General features: G+C 42.5%; 1 protein-coding gene across 2 annotated transcripts; it reads right to left on the bottom strand.

Moving 5' to 3' along the window:
- Positions 1-2,517: 2,517 nt before the first annotated feature.
- Positions 2,518-11,482, bottom strand: ATP6V1G1 (ATPase H+ transporting V1 subunit G1). 2 transcript variants are annotated; one of them, XM_068974192.1, is made up of 3 exons: positions 11,332-11,482; positions 6,595-6,695; positions 2,518-3,304 (listed from the first exon to the last, which is right to left on the bottom strand). In XM_068974192.1, exons 1-3 carry the CDS (start codon positions 11,411-11,413, stop codon positions 3,131-3,133), a joined length of 357 nt encoding a protein of 118 aa, XP_068830293.1. In that variant the 5' UTR covers positions 11,414-11,482; the 3' UTR covers positions 2,518-3,130. The 2 variants fall into 2 exon arrangements, with proteins under 2 accessions (XP_068830293.1, XP_068830294.1); XM_068974193.1 differs by having other exon boundaries at positions 2,518-3,262; positions 6,673-6,695.
- Positions 11,483-20,292: the final 8,810 nt, after the last annotated feature.

The raw sequence follows: 20,292 nt of genomic DNA, 5'->3' as shown, positions 1-20,292 counted from the left end.
AAGTGGAAGTAATCTCGATCACTGGTCACCATATGGAGGACAGCTGCCTGGTCCCCCAACCTGTATCAGTTATAAAAAATAAATCTTTGTTGTATTAAGCCATCGAGACTTCCAATCCATACCATTAAGAGCTATTATTAGACTTATAATCAAGGATGAAAAGCAAATTTTAGAAAATTTTAGAAAATACTTGTGGAGTGCCTCCAATGTCCCAGAAATCATGTGGTATGTTCAGTAATTCTGCTGTCGTTGTTAAGTGGTTGTCAGCTGGGTGGTTTTGGCCCCCAAGGGACATCTGACAATGTCTGGAGGTATGTTTGGTCATTATACTGACAGGGTACTACAGGTCAAGGACACTGCTGAACACCCCAATAGTTAAGTGTACTAAAAGTAACTCTCCCACAGCCGAGATCTTCTGAGATAGTTGCTATTAACCACCAGCATATAACCACCAGTCATACACTCTGCATATGGAAATACAGGTGTGTTTAGCTTTTCATGCTCAATGAGAACCACACACTGTTCTGCATGTGTCTTGAGGTTCATTCTACATCAAAACCAACATATCTGCCTGTTTTTGAGGTTGAAGAACCTACTAGATGCTAATCTCTCAAGTCACACCTCCAAAGGGAAATTTATTTTTGGTCACACTTCACAGCTGGCACGTGGGACCTTAGTCCCCTGACCAGGAATCAAAGCCACACCACCTGCATCAGAAGTGTGGGATCTTAACCGCTGGACCACCAAGTAAGTTCCCAAAGGGAAATTTTTAAAAATGTTACTCCTGGCCCCTCCCCCAGAGACCAGTTCCACTGCCTGGGAGGGGCCGCCACACCATTTTTGCTGGGTACAGTCAAGGTTGACAACCAAGATTGCCAAACAGTCTCTTGGCCTCCAGACCCCTTGGGGCTCTCTCCACCCGGAACATGTCCAATCTCCCTCCTTCTGTCCCCTCACTCACAAGCATTTAAACCTGCCATCACCTTCCTCAAACCATCAGCCACTGGGCACCCCTTTCCTCTCTCCCTTTACAGTCAAGTTATTTTTCTGCTCACTTTACATTCAGTTCTTCAGTCTCTTCAGGTTCCTGTCCCTCAGTTCACTCACCAAGCTCTGTTCGTGTCTGATCTTGTGAGCCTAAAATACACCCCTTTTGCTTGCTATGTTAGTGACATTCAGCTGGTTAACTGGAAGGTTAAGAGTCAAGCAGTCAGGTAAATACAACCCTACAGATTCAGAGTGAAGATACTGGTGGACACCAAGTTGAAGATACTGGGTCTTAACTACTGAACACACGACGTTCCTCCTTGGTAGTCCTCCAGTTTGGGAAATCTGTATCTGCAGTTAGGTAGAGGCTTGGAGTTGCTCTCCTTAACCATACCAGGAGTAAAGCCCTCACAGATCCAGGTACCGTTTGGGACACATTAGTTAGGGTGGAGACACTTATCAGATGTCAAAGCAAAGCATCAAATAAGCAATCTGAGAATTCTGAGTTCAGAGGAGGTAAGTTGGAGATATAAATTTGGGTCTTCAATACAGATGATATTAAAGCCATGAAATGTAGATGGTCTCAACAAGGAAATGGATGTAGAGATATCCAAGAGCAAGACTTCAGGAAAATGGGAGGAATCAGCAAGAGACTGGAAAGCAAGGCAGCACACTGCTGCAAAACGGAGGCAGAGAAAATGGCTCGAGAAGGACCGTGTCCCGTGACAATCGAGGTCAGGCAGGCAGAGGAGGGGGCCCCAGTCTGGTCAGCACTGCTCACCTGACAAGCAGTCACTGGAATGCTTGAACACTAAAAAATAGGAAAGCTCATACAGAAAGTTCTTATGAGGAACTCTATAAAAAGGGACCAACGACTGGAGACGGAAGCGCCCAGAGAACAAACCATCCGGAGTAAACAAAAATAACACAGTTTTAAAAGGTCATCTAATTCTCCTGTAGTTTCAGGATGATGTTCTTTCAATTGTTTCCACCTACCAGAAATTACCTTGCCCATCAAAGACTATCAGCTTATAGTGGGGTGGTGGTGGCGGTGGTGTAGTCACCAAGTTGTGTCCGACTATTGTGACTGTAGCCCACCAAGCTCCTCTGTCCAGGGGATTCTCCAGGCAAGAATACTGGACTGGGTTGCCATTACCATCTCCATTACAGTGGGTTGGGGGCATTTAATTCTTGAGTGCTAGTGTGAAGTTACCTTAGGTTCCACACTAAGCATTTAGCCCACCTGTAAGGAAATATAAGGCTGCCCCAGGAAAGGGGGCTTTTAAGAAAAAGCAAACTTCAGACTTACTAGTTGATTGCTATTTTTCAAAACAGCTGCTGGATGAAATCACCAGTGATTTCCTTCCTGCTAAGGTGCATACCATGAATATTTTCTCAGTATGCACGAAACTGTGTGTGTGATACATGTACTAATCTAACTTCCTTAGTGAAATTCCGCAGAACATCTGGGTCAAAGCACATTTTGCATTATCAAAGAGGATGCAGCTGAGAGGAGGAAAACGCACAACAGTCTTTACTTTTAAATGATTAGCAGTACAGTATCAATACACAAGTAGTAACGTGTAACAAGTTGGTGAATTCTACCATCTAGTAAGTGTGAATAAGAAACTAAGAGCAGCCCAACACTAGGACCCACTGTTCTAACCCTTAGTTGGAAAGGACTATTTTAAGGCTGGCTGCTGTTTCACATGGGTTACAAATAACTATTTACTACTTTTTCATAGATAAAGCCCCTGACCTTCAAGAAAGATTTTGGGAAAAAAATGTTTTAATCCCTTTCTTTCTTAAGAAAATTGGGTTTTAAAAAACTATCTTAGAAAGAAAAATTCAGTGTTGATAATATGCTGCTTGAGTGAAAAGGCATAGAAAACAGACAACATATACCCATTAAATGTCTAAGAAATATGAGGTAAAAAGATACATATCTTTGGATAAGCTCCAAGCCTGTACAAAGAATCTACGTTGGCGATTCTGCAAAAAGTGAAGGGACCTACTATATAATATACAGAAATAATTTAATGCCTTTTCATAAGATATAACTCAAGCCTTGCTAAATGAAGCCTCATGTTCCATGAAGGCATTCAAAACGCCAATCCACGGAATAGGCACTTTTCTTCTGCCTCTATCCATTTATGCGGTAGTTCTCATGGATTTCTGGACGAATGTCGCAGACAAAGGCCAAGAGGTTATCCAAGACTTCATCCCTGTTCTGCCGGAAGTAGGTCTGAAGGATGGTCATCTTCTCCTGGGTGTCCTTCTCTACTTCAGTGCTGCAGCTACCATGGGATCCCAGAGCCTGGATTCAGGGAATGACAACAGAGGGAACATCAGGATGAACATTTAATAAGCAGCTTTCTGACTTTTAATAAGCAGCTTTCTGACAACCCAGACAGCATACTAAAAAACAGATATTAATTTGCCAACAAAGGTCCATCTAGTCAAAACTATGGTTTTTCCAACAGTCACGTATAGACGTGAGAGTTGGACTATAAAGAAAGCTGAGCACCAAAGAATTGATGCTTTTGAACTGTGGTATCGGAGAAGACTCTTGAGAGTCCCTTGGACTGCAAGGAGATCCAACCAGTCAATCCCAATGGAAAACAGTCCTGAATATTCGTTGGAAGGACTGATGCTGAAGCTGAAACTCCAATACTTTGGCCACTTGATGTGAAGAACTGACTCACTGGAAAAGACCCTGATGCTGGCAAAGACTGAAGGCGGGAGGGGAAGGGGACAACAGAGGATGAGACAGTTGGATGGCATCACCGACTCAATGGACGAGTTTGAGCAAGCTCTGGGAGTTGTTGACGGACAGAGAAGCCTGGCATGCTGCAGTTCATGGGGTCGCAAAGAGTCGGACACGACTAAGCGACTGAACTGACTGACTTCAGACTTTTGAAGAAACCCAGTTTCATCATGAATATAAATAATCAGCAGCAGGAAATGTAACATTGTGACCAAAGAGCATGTGAGAAGTCAGCGTTCCCACGATTTGTGGGAGCAGAAGCTGATACAGTCACTTGGGTGGCTGACTTTTCAACATTGAACAAAAGGTAAACAAACTGCACAGCATTTCCACTCCTGGGAAATTATCCCGGAGAGGGACACAGCCACATCTCTCTAGAGTCTAATGTGCAGCCTTAACCAGAGACTGGAATGAACCTGAAGACCCAACAACTGAGGCCTGGTGGTTAGTAGTATCTCCTAGTGCAGTTTTAAAAGGGAGAGATATGTGGTATTTAAAAGAAAAAAAAAAAAAAAAAACCTCTTAAAAAGTAACACTCAGTTCAGTTCAGTCACTCAGTTGTGTCCAATTCTTTGCGACCCCATGAACCGCACTAAGTCAGGCCTCCCTGTCCATCACCAACTCCCGGAGTCCACCCAAATTCATGTCCATTGAGTCGGTGATGCCATCTCATCGTCTGTCGTCCCCTTCTCCTGCCCTCAGTCTTTCCCAGCATCAGGGTCTTTTCCAATGAGTCAGCTCTTCGCATCAGGTGGCCAAAGTACTGGGAGTTTCAGCTTCAGCGTCAGTCCTTCCAATGAACACCCAGGACTGATCTCCTTTAGGATGGACTGGTTGGACCTCCCTGCAGTCCAAGGGACTCTCAAGAGTCTTCTGCAACACCACAGTTCAAAAGCATCAATTCTTCCGGTGTTCAGCTTTCTTTACAGTCCAACTCTCACATCCATACATTACTACTGGAAAAACCATAGCCTTGACTGGATGAACCTTTGTTGACAAAGTAATGTCTCTGCTTTTTAACACCAGGGAGATGCAATTTAGGAGGAATATACAGCTTTACTATGACTAGTTAATGTTTTAGCACTTCAGCAGTGGATTCACCAGTATTATGAACACATGCCATCTGTTCATTTAAATATGAACATTCTAGAATACACAAGAAACTATTAACAGTGGTTATCTATGAGGACTGCAGGTCTGGGTGAGAGGGGAACTATCCTCTCACTGTTGCTGTTTTATTGCTTGAAATTTTGGTGCACAGATGTCTTACCTCTTCAGTTTCTATTTACAATTTCACACACAGTGATATATAAACTTTCATTTACTGTCTTCTCATTGTTAACTGTTGCAGCTACTTTATCAGAATGTGACCCATCAGGTTCTTAAGGCATCACTTTTTTTGTGCCTGACCCTTTCTAACACCTAAGCTGCTATCACCTCATTACATATGTTAATAATTATATTCCTTCACTCAAAAAGGTTCAAGTGAACAGGCAGAGAGTCAAACCTAGGGCTCTTCATACTATCACTGTTTATACTGTAGGAATATCTTGGAGCATTTCATAATGGTTGGCTCAGCTGCTTACCCATATTTTAAAAGTCCATAATCCTTACTTGGGGTGGGGGGGAGCCGGAAAAATCCACTACCTCTATTCTATTCTAGAGTATGTCAACTATACGGCAAGCCCCAGAAGTCACAAAAGTGAAGCAGTTACAATGGAATACTGCTAGAAAAACTCAGATCTCATGCATGAGACCATCTCTATAAGCAATGGCAGCATCAATGCAAAAATAGGACAAGATGGCCACCCCTATTTCTACACTGTCTTGTGGGCAGTCTGACAATTTACACCACCAATTCTTGAGTAAGAGACCCAGACCCATTTTAAGTTTAAATAGCAGTCAGTGCCCAGTGCAAAGATGAACGAAACTCTGGCTACTTACTAAGAGAGGCATGACCCTTTAATCACTGGAGTTGGACCTGGGAGGGTGTGTACCTGGATCTAGCAGGCCACAATGTAGAACTTGAGAATGAAGCCCATAAAGGCAGAGATGGAAGTAGCCCTGAAGGCATTATTTAAGCTCATAGATCAAAACGGAACTCAGTCTTTACCTAGGTTTCCAATCATGTAGGTTGACAAATCCCACTTTGATTAAACCAGCTTGAGCTGCTTTCTATTACCTGTATCCAGAAGTCCAAATGGAGGTTTTTTCCCCTCTATAAAGCCTCTTCCATCCTTTACCTTTTCCCGAATTTCCTCTGCTTCCTCTGTGCTTTCTGTGATCTGTTTTTGTACCATTATTATATACATCACGTGCATCGTGGTCTAGCCTCTACTGGTAAGTTACTATCTATAAGAAACTAAAGCGGGGCTCCATGGAATTCATGTTTATGACCATCGCAGTCCTCTTCAGTTGTCTATTTGCGTGACTTGTGTTTTATTACTGAGTGTCCCTGACCACCAGACTGTAAGCTAAGGACCATGTCTATTTCTGTTCACAGCTGATCCTCTGCATCTGGCACACATTCACCGTTTAAAGATATTTAATATTATCTACATTTAATATATATTAAATCGCATATATCTCCATGAAGTTATCTATATTTAATATCTAATTATATCTATTAAAATTTCATTATTTAAGTGAAGACTAGAATTCAAATGTTAAAAACTAATCATCCTGAGGGATTCAGCCTAAGCATCCAATAACCCAGTTTTCAAATTTTTACCAGAATCAGAATCACTGAGCTATGCTGACCATTTTGGGAGCCTAAGGGGAAGGGGAGAGGAAGGAAGCCTCAAGAAACTAAGGCAATACTGAAAATTCACTGGACCCACCGCAGCTTCCTTGGCCTTGAACTCCTTCTCCCTCTGCAGGCGGTACTGTTCGATTTCAGCCTGGGCTTCTTCTTTGGCCTGCTTCAGCCTCCGGTTCTTTCCTGTTTTCAAAGGAAGTGGTTAAGAGACAAGCAGAAGAGGAAGCAGAGACTGAGATGGTAAATTCTAACCATAAACAGTGACAAAAGTTTGAAGATACAGTCTCAACAGACACGTGTAGGAAGAGGGAGAAAGGGAATTGAGAGCTAACCAATAGTACAGGCTCCTACCTCCTGTACTTGACTAGACTGTACTTCACTGGGAAGTGACACGATAAAAAGGACCACCTTCTATACTAACAGACTGTAAAAATTATGCAAAACACTTTGGAATGTGTCAGAATATTTTCTCAACCTCAACTACTAAGAATCAACATAAAATGGGCGACATAAGCCATCTGGGGAATTCTCTCCCTGAGAAGTAAAACACTTAAGTATGCTGCTGATTATAATCGGAGCTCAGCTAGCTTAACGAGGTGGCTAATATGCTCCCAAAGGATGTCAACCTAAACTGTAACTAATGAAACAGATGATGTAATATTGGAAACTAATATCCATGCCTGTTCACAAGGAAATAAGGAAACTGGTTCTGAGAAGGAATTCTTCTCAGATGTGGAGCACTGGACATAAGACTGTACAAGCATCTAAGTGAGGAAACACAGAAGCTCTGGTTTCTGGAAGAGCATAGCTTTTATGAAAATGGACCTCAAGATCAGTAAGTTTCTCTGTCCAAATTTCTCAGATACACAAATTGGGGGGTGGGGTGGGAGGTTCTAGGCAATCAATCTGAACACTTATTTAATTCAGAGTGAAAGACATTCTGCATCTTAAAAGCAAGCTGTTGGGAGGGCAGCCTAAGAGGGAGGGAATATACGTATACTTCTAGCTGACTCGTGCTGTTGTACAGCAGAAACCAACACAACACTGTAAAACAATTATCCTCCAATTAAAATTTTAAAAAGAATTAAAAAATAAAACTTATAATTCATTGCATATCAACTGCCCAAATCCCACACAGTCCATGTAGATGAATGAAACTGAATTTAACCTTCCACCTCCTGATCTTGCCTGGGAAATCCCATGGACAGAGGGGCCTAGCAGGCTGCAGTCCGTGGGGTTGCAAAGAGTCAAACACCACTTGGAGACTAAACAATAGCAACAACTCCTGATTAACAACAGAATTTTGGACTGGTGATAACCCCAGGACATTAATACTAAAGGCGGCTAGTCTAAAACAACAAAAAGGAGTATTTCCCTAGGTATGTATTTTCTCCAGTACTATTTACGGCCCACCACTTAGGGTCTGCTCCAGTTGACCTCTACCCCAGTACTCCACATGCCATCCTCCTCATCAGCTATACATTCAAGGCCAACAAAGCCAAGATTATTTCCCAAACCAACAAATTTTAACTTGGCCTGAATATTGCACAGTAGCCCCACATTTTCACAATACCACTTGCAATCACTCCCAGCTCCCATGGCTCCCCAAGTTAATTACTTAAGGTTAACCATTCTCTTGCTACTGTTGTTCAGGCACTCAGTCGCGTCTGACTCTTTTCAACTCCATGGACTGCAGCACACCAGGCTTCCCTGTCCTTCACCATCTCCTGGAGTTTGCTCAAATTTGTGTTCATTGGATCAATGATGCCATCTACCATCTCATCCTCTGTCCTCTCCTTCTCCTCCTGCCTTCAAGCTTTCCTGGCATCAGGGTCTTTTCCAATGAGTCAGTTCTTCACATCAGGTGGCCCAAGTATTGGAGCTTCAGCATCAGTCTTTCCAATGAGTAACAGGGTTAATTTCCTCTACGATTGACTGGTTTGATCTTCATGCTGTCCAAGCGACTCTCAAGAGTCTTCTCCAGCACCACAGTTCAAAGGCATCAATTTTTCGGCATTCAGCCTTCTTTATGGTCCAACTCTCACATCCATACATGACTACTGGAAAAAACCACAGCTTTGACTAGACAAAGTAATCTCTGCTTTTTAATACACTGTCTAGGTTTGTCATTGCTTTTCTTCCAAGGAACAAGTGTCTTTTAATTTCATGAAAGCAGTCACTGACCACAGTGATTCTGGAGCCCAAGAAAATAAAAGTCTGTCACTGTTTCCATCATTTTCCCATCTATTGGCCTTGAAGAGATGGCTCTGGAATCCACGATCCTAGTTTTTTGAATGCTGAGTTTTAAGTGAGCTTTTTCACTCTCCTCTTTCACCTTCATCAAGAGGCTCTTTAATTCCTGTTCACTTTCTGCCATAAGGGTGGTGTCATCTGCATATCTGAGGTTATTGATATTTCTCCCAGCAATCTTGATTCCAGCTTGTGATTCATCCAGCCCAGCATTTCGCATGATGTACTCACATGTAATTTAAATAAGCAGGGTGACAATATACAGCCTCAATGTATCCCTTTCCCAATTTTGAACCAGTCTGTTGTCCCATGTCCAGTTCTAACTGTTGAAGATCCAGTTTTCCCTACAGCCAGTCCCTCCCATCAGGAAGCTTGTACAAGCCTCTTATCCTCATCCATCAGAGGGCAGACAGAATGAAAACCACAATCACAGAAAACCATTCTCTGCCTGTCAGCAAACATCTTCAAAATTCAATTCTGATTTGCTTCTCAGAAAACCAAAAAGTATTTGAGCAGGAAATAATTTCTTTTAAGTCCATTTGTTTGTTCGTTTTTGAGGGCCTTACATGTACAGGCCAGCATTGCTGTTTCACTTCAACGACACAATGATTTCATGAAAAATTGGGCTGGACCATTGTACTGCATCATGTACTGTCTCTTTCCAATTCCTAACTGGGCGTGTCAACCATGACTACAGATCAAGAAAGGCAATAACCTTTTCAAATTGTAGGTCTTAATAATTCTATTCCTAACTACTGCAAATCCTGAGATATATATTAGACATAAATTTAAATCCTTCAAAACAAATTCTTTCCATCATTATGTAACAGCTACCGGAGATATACAAGTCCCTGCACCAGGTCTGACAGGAAAAAGGAAGGTGTAAATCACAACCCCTACCTCCAAGGCACTCAATCATTTTTAACCATATGCCAAGTAACTGTTCCTGCACTTTCCCCAAATATTCTCACACATTTCCCAACAGATACAACTTCTGTTGCTGATGATCCATCATAAGACACACTCTGAGAAGTCATTCTGGAAATACTCATCAAGAGTATGATGAGAATACTCCATGAGGAACACAGAACTTTCCAGTCACCAGAGCAAGAACAGAAAATTTCTATCTCCAGCCCCCCTCAAAAAAAGCTATTTCAATAAAATACAAAGTGTCATATGACCCCTAACTGAGAAAGTACCAGAGCCAGGCTTGAGTACCAAGAGTGTAAATCTTATGATTGGGAAAAAAAAAAAAAAAATCAAGAGAATACTGAAATTACCAGTTTTTGGTATTTTTACCCCAGCTATGTTGTGTCCCAGGGTATGGTCATATCATTTTTCTCTGGGTCCCAACTTTCCCATGGGTAAAATAGGAATAGAAACATCTATCTTGCCAGATGGGAAACTGAATAAATAAAGTTTAATTAGACACAGTTCCTGTTCTCCAGGAGCTTATCCTAGTAAGTGGGCCATATAAAGAAACAGGTTACTGCACTGTGAGGACAGAAATAGGCACTTGGGGAGGAGGTCTAACCTGGTCTGAGGGGTAAAGACCAAATTAGGGCAAGTTTCCTGGAATAACTATTACCTAAATTTTAAGATCTGAAGGAAGACTATGTGTTTGAGAATAAGGAGAGTAAAGTACGAGAAGGCTTTTCCAGTCAGGAACCAACTGTGCAAAGGCTTGAAGGTGATATAAACCAACGTGTCTTTGAGCAATACCTAAGAGATTAGAGAAGACAGAGCCTGATTCAAAAGCACCTCCTACACCCTCTTAAGGAATTTAGGTTTTATTCTGCAGACACTAAAGGTCTGGTGACTACAGGAGGAAATCAGAGTGGCAACTGAGATATATGACTCTGACTACACTGAGAAGAATGAATTGGAGAGGAGGACGTCTCCCACTCAACAATTAGATTCGATCCTCCTATTAAGTTCTTTAGTAACTTCTCATTTCTCAACTCTAGCCCTCCTCTCACCCGCAATTAATCTACCCAACAGCTGCTTCTTTCACTGGGGCTTTTAAAACTTCAATAAGAAACCACAAATGAACGGCGTACTGCGTTTGGCACGTATTAAGGAATTAACGAACTAGGCTGCTACGGGCATCTCAGAAAACTTGGCGTCCTGGACTAAGATGCTGGCTGCAGGGGTGGAGAAAAGTGAACAATAATGCCTTGCCGAGTGACTAAACATGGCGAATGAGGGAGGGTCTGAGACGTGGCGAAGAGGACCGTTTCCAGGCTGGGTAACAGGGTAAACGATGGAGACAATAACTTCCGTTTGGACAGTCCATTTTATTCGCCTCCCAGCCCCTAAGAAGGTCGTCCACCTATTATTGATTCCACACCCTATCTACTAGCCCACATCGCAGCTGTCAGGCGACCTACAAAACTTCCAGAGGCTCGGATCCGGAGAGCTGCGAGTCACACAAGCATCCCCGACTGTAACCATCCCCCTCCCACGTTTGGTCCACAGTTTTTCGGTCCTAATTCACCTACCACCCCTCGCGGCCTAGCCGCAGTCCCTGGACTCGCGCCACGCTGGGCTGCCTCAATCCCAAACTCACGCTTGCGGGCCTCGGACACCTTCTCGGCGGCCCGTTTCTCCGCCTGGAGCAGCTGCTGGATGCCCTGCGACTGACTGGCCATGGCTATGGCGACGGCGCCAGCGGCGGCGACTCCGAGGCGGCAGACTGCGGCCTACCTCAGCCAAATCGCCCCCTCGGGTCAGCTGATCCAGACGCGCACGATCTGCGCTTGCGCCTGTAGCCCCGCCCACCATCACGTGACCTCCGTCACGCCGCATCAGCTGACTGCGCTGCGGGCCCAGCGACTCGGGGCGGGGCAAGAGGCGGGGAGGAGGTGGGAGAGTGGAGCGGCTTGACTGGGCCTGCGCAGCATCTGTCTTCGCCGTCTTCCTGTCTCAAGAGCAAGCTTCGGCCTCGCATTTGTCTGGTTCTATCTTTGTGGTTGTTCTGTTACGTCGTTATTGCAGTAATCTCCCCCTTCCCTTTACAATAAACTTACATTGAGATCCAGAGAGGAAGGGCCAGGTCAAATCACTTTCTCTTATTCTGCACGCTGCTCTACTCCCCGTTTCTGAAACTGTCCTTGGCCCTCAGAATGTATTAGGAAGCAGGTTAAACTTCTTACCCGGGATCTTGGGTTGGAATCTGATTTGGGATAGGGAGACTTGAGGGTCAAGTGTGCCACTAATCCATGTGGTTTGAGGAGAGATGCGTTCCCTCTCTGAAGCTGAGTTCAGGAAAGGATTGGAGCGTTTTCTGTAAATATTTGATGAAGGCGTGCTGCAAACCTAGACCACGTTTGTACTGAGGCTACTGAGGAGAGCGAGACACAAGGTGCCTGGTGGAGTGTCCAGACGATGGACAAAAACAGAGTAGGTCAACTAAATAGAAGATTACAAAGTGTGGTAAAGTAACGAAGGGACAACATAGGTTGTTCTGAGAAGGAGAAAGGAGAGGGAGTTAATGAGGTGTCTGAAGATGCTTCCAAAGAAGTGGCATTTAAAATGAGACCAGAAGAATGAGAAGCTAGCCAGGAAAGAAAAGTGGGGATGGTGCGGGTGGAGGGTGATTAAAGAAAAAGACCCACATATGTGGATTTGCAGGGAACAACAAAGACATCTCCCACCACAAACAGGGAGATAGGAAGCCAGGAGTTGAGTTTATGATATGACAGTGTCCTAAACGCTTGACAACTCCTTATGGTAAATTAGAAGTAGTGTTATTAACCCCATTTTGTTACTGACCAACCTGCAGTTCAGGGAGGTTAAGTAAATCTCCCAAAGGCAAACCCCTGTTAACTGTCAGGTAGGGTGTTCGAGGGTTATCCTAGATGCCACTAACGGTAAAGAATCTGCCTGCCATTGCAGGAGCTGTAAGAGATGTGGGTTCGATTCTTGGGTGGAGAAGATCCCTTGCAGAAGGAAATGGTAACCCATTCCAGTATTCTTGCTGATAAAATCCCATGGAAAAAGTAATCTGGTGGGCTACAGTCTATGGGGTCTCAAAGACTCAGACATGACTGAGGACAAGGGTGTTTGAATCTACCAGGTCTACCAAGTGGAACATCTGACCCATTGTGCCCTTCTATGAGAATGTTATGGGCTGTAGGAAAGACCAGGTGATGCACCAAGAACATAAGACTTATGTCAAAACTTTAAATAAAAGTATTATCTCTCTACTTCGAAGGAGCTGAATTCCTACCTCATAACAGTTTCATGTGATAAATTTCAGTTCAGTCACTCAGTTGTGTCTGACCCTTTGAGACTCCATGGACTGCAGAACACCAGGCTTCCCTGTCCATCACCAACTCCCAGAGCCTACACAAACTCATGTCCATCAAGTCGATGATGCCATCAAACCATCTCATCCTCTGTCATCCCCTTCTCCTCCTGCCTTCAGTCTTTCCCAGCATCAGGGTCTTTTCCAATGAGTCAGTTCTTTGCATCAGGTGGCCAAAGTATTGGAGCTTCAGCTTCAGCATCAGTCCTTCCAATGAATATTCAGGACTGATCTCCTTTCAGTTCAGACGCTCAGTTGTATCCAACTCTTTGCAACCCCATGAATTGCTGCACGCCAGGCCTGCCTGTCCATCACCAACTCCCGGAGTTCAATCAGACTCACGTCCATCGAGTCAGTGATGCCATCCAGCCATCTCATCCTCTGTCGTCCCCTTCTCCTCCTGCCCCCAATCGCTCCCAGAATCAGAGTCTTTTCCAATGAGTCAGTTCTTCGCATGAGGTGGCCAGAGTACTGGAGTTTCAGCTTCAGCATCATTCCTTCCAAAGAAATCCCAGGGCTGATCTCCTTCAGAATGGACTGGTTGGATCTCCTTGCAGTCCAAGGAACTCTCAAGAGTCTTCTCCAACACCACAGTTCAAAAGCATCAGTTCTTTAGTGCTCAGCTTTCTTTATGGTCCAACTCTCACATCCACACATGACTACTGGAAAAAACATAGCCTTGACTAGACGGACCTTTGTTGGCAAAGTAATGTCTCTGCTTTTTAATATGCTGTCTAGGTTGGTCATAGCTTTTCTTCCAAGGAGTGGGCATCTTTTAATTTCATGACTGCAATCACCATCTGCAGTGATTTTGGAGCAGTGATAAGTTTAGAAGGGTAGAATTAAAAGAGCTAGAGATATATATCAGTCAGTTCAGTCGCTCAGTTGTGTGTGTATATCCCAAACAATAATGCAGAAGGGTTCATGCACTCTAATGTTTATAGCAGCATTAATTACCATTGCCACATGTGGAAACAACATAAATGCCCACCACCAGATAAATGGATAAAGAAGATGTCTTTTATGTACGCAAGGAAATACTACTCAGCCATAAAAAAGAATGAAATCTTGCTGTTGGCAGTAACTTGGGTGGACCTGGAAAGCATTTGTGCTTTAGTGAAATAAATCATAGGGGAAAAGACAAATCTTTTATGGCATTGTATGTGGAATCTAGAATATACAACAAACTAGTAAAAATAATAAAAGAGAAAGAAAAAGACTCTCAGATATAGAGAAAAGACTGGGGGGCAAGGTAGGGGTAGGGAATGAAGAGGCGCAAACTACAATGTATAAAATAAATAATTATAAGGATATATTATACAACATAGGGAATATAGCTAATACTTTATAATAACTATAAATCTAGTATAACCTTTAAAAATTGTTGAATCACTCTGTTGTATAACTGAAACTTATATAATATTGTATATGAACTGTATCTCAATTAAAAATTAAAATAAATATAAATAAAAGATAATAGTAGCCCCAAAGTGGGAACAACTCCAGTGCCCATCATCTGATGACTGGATAACAGAATATGTCATTTCTTGACAATGAGTATTATTTGGTCATTAAAAGGAATGTGGTAATTGTACATGGTCTAGTATGAGTGGACCTTGGTAACATGCTAAGTGATAGAAACTAGACACAAAATACCACATATTGTAAGTTCCATTTATATGAAATGTTCAAATTAGACAAATCTCTAGAGATAGTGAGTAGTTTGTGGTGTGTTGCAGACACAGAAAATTTCCTCTAACCTTTCAAGTTCTTCTGAGAATTAAATTGACATGAGAGAAATTAACAGGAGAAAATCAAACAAAGCTTAATACACATAAAATAGAGAGATACAAAGAGACAGTAATTCACCAAAGTGTTTGAAATCTCACCTTAAACACTATCTTCAGCTGAAAACAATAGAGGATATTACTGGTAGGGGTTTGGGGCTTTCAAGGAGGAAGGTAATTCACATAAGATGGAAGAGCAAATGTTTGGTGAATAAATGTTTGCTGGGCCATGCAGGGTCAATGGGACTTAGAGTGGACTCCAGTCTCTAAGAATCTCCCCATCACACTTAGCCCATATTCTTTGCAGACATCTCTGGGGATAGCTCTACTACTGTAAGAGGCCTTCTGTCTAAATTCTTCAGGCAGTTAAGGGAAAGGTCAGCGTTTCCTCCTGTGTCTTTTTTGGGCCTTGACTATTTTCAGTTCAAAATAGTCTGCATGCTAAAGAGACATTTTGGGGTGGCAAGTTTTGCCTCCCTACATTACCACCCTTGAAGCCTCTTTTAAGAAGTTTCACAGTCCAGGACTTCACTACCAGTCCAGTGGTTAAGGATCTGCGCTTCCACTGCAGGGAGTGCAGGTTCAGTCCCAGGACTGGGAACTAAGACCCCACATGCCATGTGGTGTGGCAAAAAAAGAAAAGTTTCGCAGTCCAGAAGCTGAGTTGGTAGAGATTGTTCCATCTCATTAAGCCAGTTCCTTTAGTCTTGACACTAGGTCAGTGCAGTTAAGTTCATTTCATGAGGCAGTGATGCAGGAGGGTAATCAAAGTTAGGTTTATAAAGTGTAAGCAATACAGTTCTAGGGAGACAAAAGAAAAAGAAAGATAAATGATTGGAGCAAATTATAAACCTATTGTCTTAGTCCTGAGAAATGCCAGTCAAGAAGACATCTAGATGTCAGGCTCTAAGCATCTTTTGCAGTTTAAAATCTCTCTTATGATGTCATCAGCTGTTGTGGTAAACTGAGTGTCTCATGCAGTAACAGGCACAAAGATCGTCTAATATATGAGCTGATGGATATGATTATAAGTTTATCACTTTTTGTTTGAAATATTTTTCTCCCTACCTAATCTCCTAGAATTTGGAAACTCTTGCTTGTTCTTTGGAAGAGAAGCTATGACCAACCTAGACAGCTTATTAAAAAAGCAGAGACATTACTTTGCCAACAAAGGTCCGTCTAGTCAAAGCTATGTTTTTTCCAGTAGTCATGTATGGATGTGAGAGTTGGACTATAAAGAAAGCTGAGCACTGAAGAATTGATGCTTTTGAACTGTGGTGTTGGAGAAGACTCTTGAGAGTCCCTTGGACTGCAAGGAGATCCAACCAGCCCATCCTAAAGGAGATCAGTCCTGAATATTCATTGGAAGGACTGATGCTGAAGCTGAAACTCCAATACTTTGGCCACCTGATGCGAAGAACTGACTCACTGGAAAAGACCCTGATGCTGGCAAAGGTTGAAGGCGGGAGAGGAAGGGGACAACAGAGGATGAGATGCTTTGATAGCATCATCGACTCAATGGATATGAGTTTGAGTAAACTCCGGGAGTTGTTGATGGACAGGAAAGCCTGGCATGCTGCAGTCCATCGCAGAGTCAAACACAACTGAATGACTGAACTGAACTGAGGGAATATTCTTATTTTCAGGTGATATTGTTACTTGCATAAATTCACTAAGAATCTGTTCTTAGAATACAATTACAAACATTGGTTATATTACCAGGGCTTTGCCTGGAATGTCATATTTGAGATAGACATGCATAGACTCATGTATGATCAGACAGCTTAATGGAAAGAATCCCTTAACGTTCCTCTCAGCTTTTAATTGTCTTGTTAATAAATTAACTATTTTTTTACTAGCATCTGTAAGACCCATGAGAGGAAGCAAAGATATCAATCGGACTCCATCCAAGGCTTCCCAAACTGCTGTTGTTGTTATGCTTAAGGTTAGCTGTTATATTGTATCAACCTTTAAATTTGATTTTTTTACAGGTACCAATGAGACAGCTTTTTATGGTGAGAGCTGTCTAAAAACCTTGCCAGTTTTTCAATTTAAAGGATCCATCTTCTGGCCAGTAGTATCTTAAGAGCAACACAGTTAAGTTGCAAGAGGCATCTGCATAAGAGAAGGCAAAGGATGCTATCCTCACAGAAAGGTCCAGAAAGGTCCAACAACAGTTTTAAAAGTGAAGACCTGTATTGCATCACTAATAAAGCAACAAAGGTTCAGATGACAGAGGCCCCTTAGGGACTGGGGCCCCTTATGACAAACTTCCCTGAGAGATGGCACGGCTTGACAAAGGGACTGCTAGGAATCCCAGTCTATTTGACTGGCTGCCAAACACACACCAGTGTGTGTGCCTTCCAGATGGCAGAGACCAAAGAGAATCTTCCAACGGGTTTGCAAGCCAAGCTCTCAAAACACAGAGCAAGGCAAAAGGAAAACCTAATCAGACCAGTGGGTTTCCTCCTTTTATAACAAAGAACACAAAAGACAGACACAAAGAGAAACAGGGATCATCTCTGGGAAGAAAAGAAGAAACAAGCCGAGAGCACTCAATCAAATTTCAAGAGTTGCCGAGTCCAAGGAACCCTACAAATATTTCCGCCTGATAACCTGATTTTAGAAAAGAGGAAAACTCTGGCCATTCTTGTTTCCAACAGATCCTAATGGCAGAGATCCAGGAGACTGACAGACTCGGTAAGGATTCTCACCTTCTGCCAGGTTTTGTCAGCTTTCCCAGGATCTCTTCACTGCAGCAGCTTTGGGGCGAATCGTGTCCAGTCGCTAAAGCTGCATCCCATCCTCACTGCCAACTGTTAAGGAGGAAGAAAATTTCCTCTCCCCTTCTAGATTCTTATGGCTGGTCTAAGAATGCAATTACCATGAGATAAATTAGCAGGAGAAAATCAAGCAAAACTTAATAACATGTGTGCATGAAGAGACCCAGGAACACTAACTCACCAAAATAGCTGAAACTCTCACCTTAAATACCATCTTCAGCTGAAGCAAAAGACAATGTTGTGGGTAGAGGTTTGGGACTTCAAAGGGGGAGGAAGGCAATTGACACAGAGATAGAAAAGCAAACGTTTGATAAAAAAAAAAAAAGTGTTTTCTGGGCCATGAAGGGTCAGTGGGACACAGAATGGACTCTGGTCTTTTAAGAATTTCTCCCGATACCTATCCCATATTCTTTGTAGGCCCTCTCTTTAGATTCTTGAAGCAGTTAGGAGGAAGGTCAAAATTTCTTCCTAAGTCTTTTAGGTCTTGATTATTTTCAGTTCAAAAGAATCTGCCTGCTAAAGAGACATTTTGGGGTGGCACGTTTTGCTCCCCTACAGTGACTAACGGGGCTGGGAGAAGACGGAATTAAGAGTGCTGACTGCTGTGGGTTTTCTTTTGGGGATGATGGAAATGTTCTGAAATTAGGTGGGGTGGTGGTTGCACACTCTTGTGAATATACTTAAAACACCAAAGTGTATATTTTAAAAGGGCGAATGGTACAGTATGTGAATTATGTCACAATAAAGTTGTTATGAAAAGAGATGGTAGATGTGAAAATTTGTACAGTTTGTAGTCCATAGAAAGTGCCAGAAAAAACAGAAGCTGTTGTTTTTAGCTGGCTAGGGGTAATTGTTTGAATTACAAATCCAGTTTTCCACTTAACAAAAGCCTTCACATAGGGGGTTTCTCAAACAGCCAGCTTCCTCAAAGCATCTAAATATCTACGAATTCCAGAATTTTTTTTTCCCCTCACAGCATTTCAAAAGTTTATTGTGTAAAAAGAGAAACAGCAGACAATCTGTCTTCTGAAGTGTTCAGCCGGGTTTGGATTTTTCTGGTTATCTGAGTGGGTGTTTGTTGTCAGAACTTGGGTACCCTGAGGAGATGTCCCTCAGTAACGAGGAAATGAACAATTTCCCTCCAAAGGGAGGCTTCCAGCCTTGAGCCAGCAGGCCAGAGCAAAGATTAGCAAAGTCGTCTGAAGGGTACAGCGTGGGTCCCAGGCCTTGCTTCCCTGATGAGGGAATGTGATAGCCAGTCGAGGAGAAGAATGTGCCCGTTCTGAACTCGAGGAGGATTTACATCCTGCTTCTATGTGAAAATTGTGTGAATCTGAATTATGCCGAATTGGTTCACAACGCTTTTCAGGTCTACTGTATCCTTCTACTTCTCTGTACATTCATCCTATTAATTTCTGAGAGTCTGATATTGAAACTCCAACTAAAAATCTTAATTTAACTACGTAAAACAAATTATTGTAAAATATAGTGGAACTATATGGACCTTTGTTCTATATTTTCTAAGTCTCCTGTAAATGCGTTGTCATACTTTCACAACTTAAAAGGTAAAAACGAAAGTTTAAAAAGAAAAAAGAATGTGCCTATTCTGATGTGGGGCTGTTCAGACACAAGCCTGAAGCAAGGTGAAGGAATCACACTGAACTTTCCAGGCCCTGGGTCAACAATAACTAAGGGAAATAGGGTCCTTCAATGGTTGGGCTAAGGAAACTGACCAAGGTTCAAACTCCAGCCCTGTCATTTACTTGCTTGGTGACCATCAGTAAAATTATTAAACTTCTGTGAGCCTCAGTTTGTTCGTATGACATTAATAATAGTATAATAGGGTTATAATGAGGATTCAATTAGTTAATAAATATAATTAGTTTAGAAGGTACTCACTACTCATAAGAATGTAGCTATCTGTTCTGATTATACATGGAAGCATGGAAGATACAGTTGTTTAATACTTTTTACATATTCTAGAAAAAGCTGGCTTAAAATTCAACATTCCAAAAAAACTAAGATCATGGCATCCAGAGCCATCACTTCACGGCAAATAGAAGGGGAAAAGTGAAAACAGTGACAGATTTTATTTTCCTGGGTTCCAAAATCACTGTAAATGATAACTGCAGTCACAAAATAAAATAAGCTTACTCCTTGGAAGAGAAGTTATGACAAACCTAGACAGCATATTAAAAAGCAGTGACATCACTTTGCCAAGAAAGGTGCATATAGTCAAAGCTATGGTTTTTCCAGTAACCCATACAGATGTGAGAGTTGGACCATAAAGAAGGTTGAGTGCCAAAGAATTGGTGCTTTTGAACTGTAGTGTTGGAGAAGACTCTTGAGAGTCCCTTGGACTGCAAGGAGATCCAGCCAGTCCATCCTAAAGGAAATCAGTCCTGAATATTCATTGGAAGGACTGATGCTGAAGCTGAAACTCCAATACTTTGGCCACCTGATGCAAAGAACTGACTCATTGGAAAAGACCTTGATGCTAGCAAAGACTGAAGGCAGGAGGAGAAGGGGATGACATAGGATGAGATGGTTGGATGGCATCATTGACTCAATGGACATGAGTTTGAGCAAACTCAGGGAGATGATAAAGAGCAGGGAAGCCTGCCACGTTGCAGTCCATGAGTTCATAAAGA

Source organism: Capricornis sumatraensis, chromosome 6 (assembly GCF_032405125.1).
Source record: "Capricornis sumatraensis isolate serow.1 chromosome 6, serow.2, whole genome shotgun sequence".
NCBI lineage: Eukaryota > Metazoa > Chordata > Mammalia > Artiodactyla > Bovidae > Capricornis > Capricornis sumatraensis.
The sequence above is the reverse complement of the archived record's forward strand: the minus strand, read 5'-3'. Positions and strand labels throughout refer to the sequence as shown.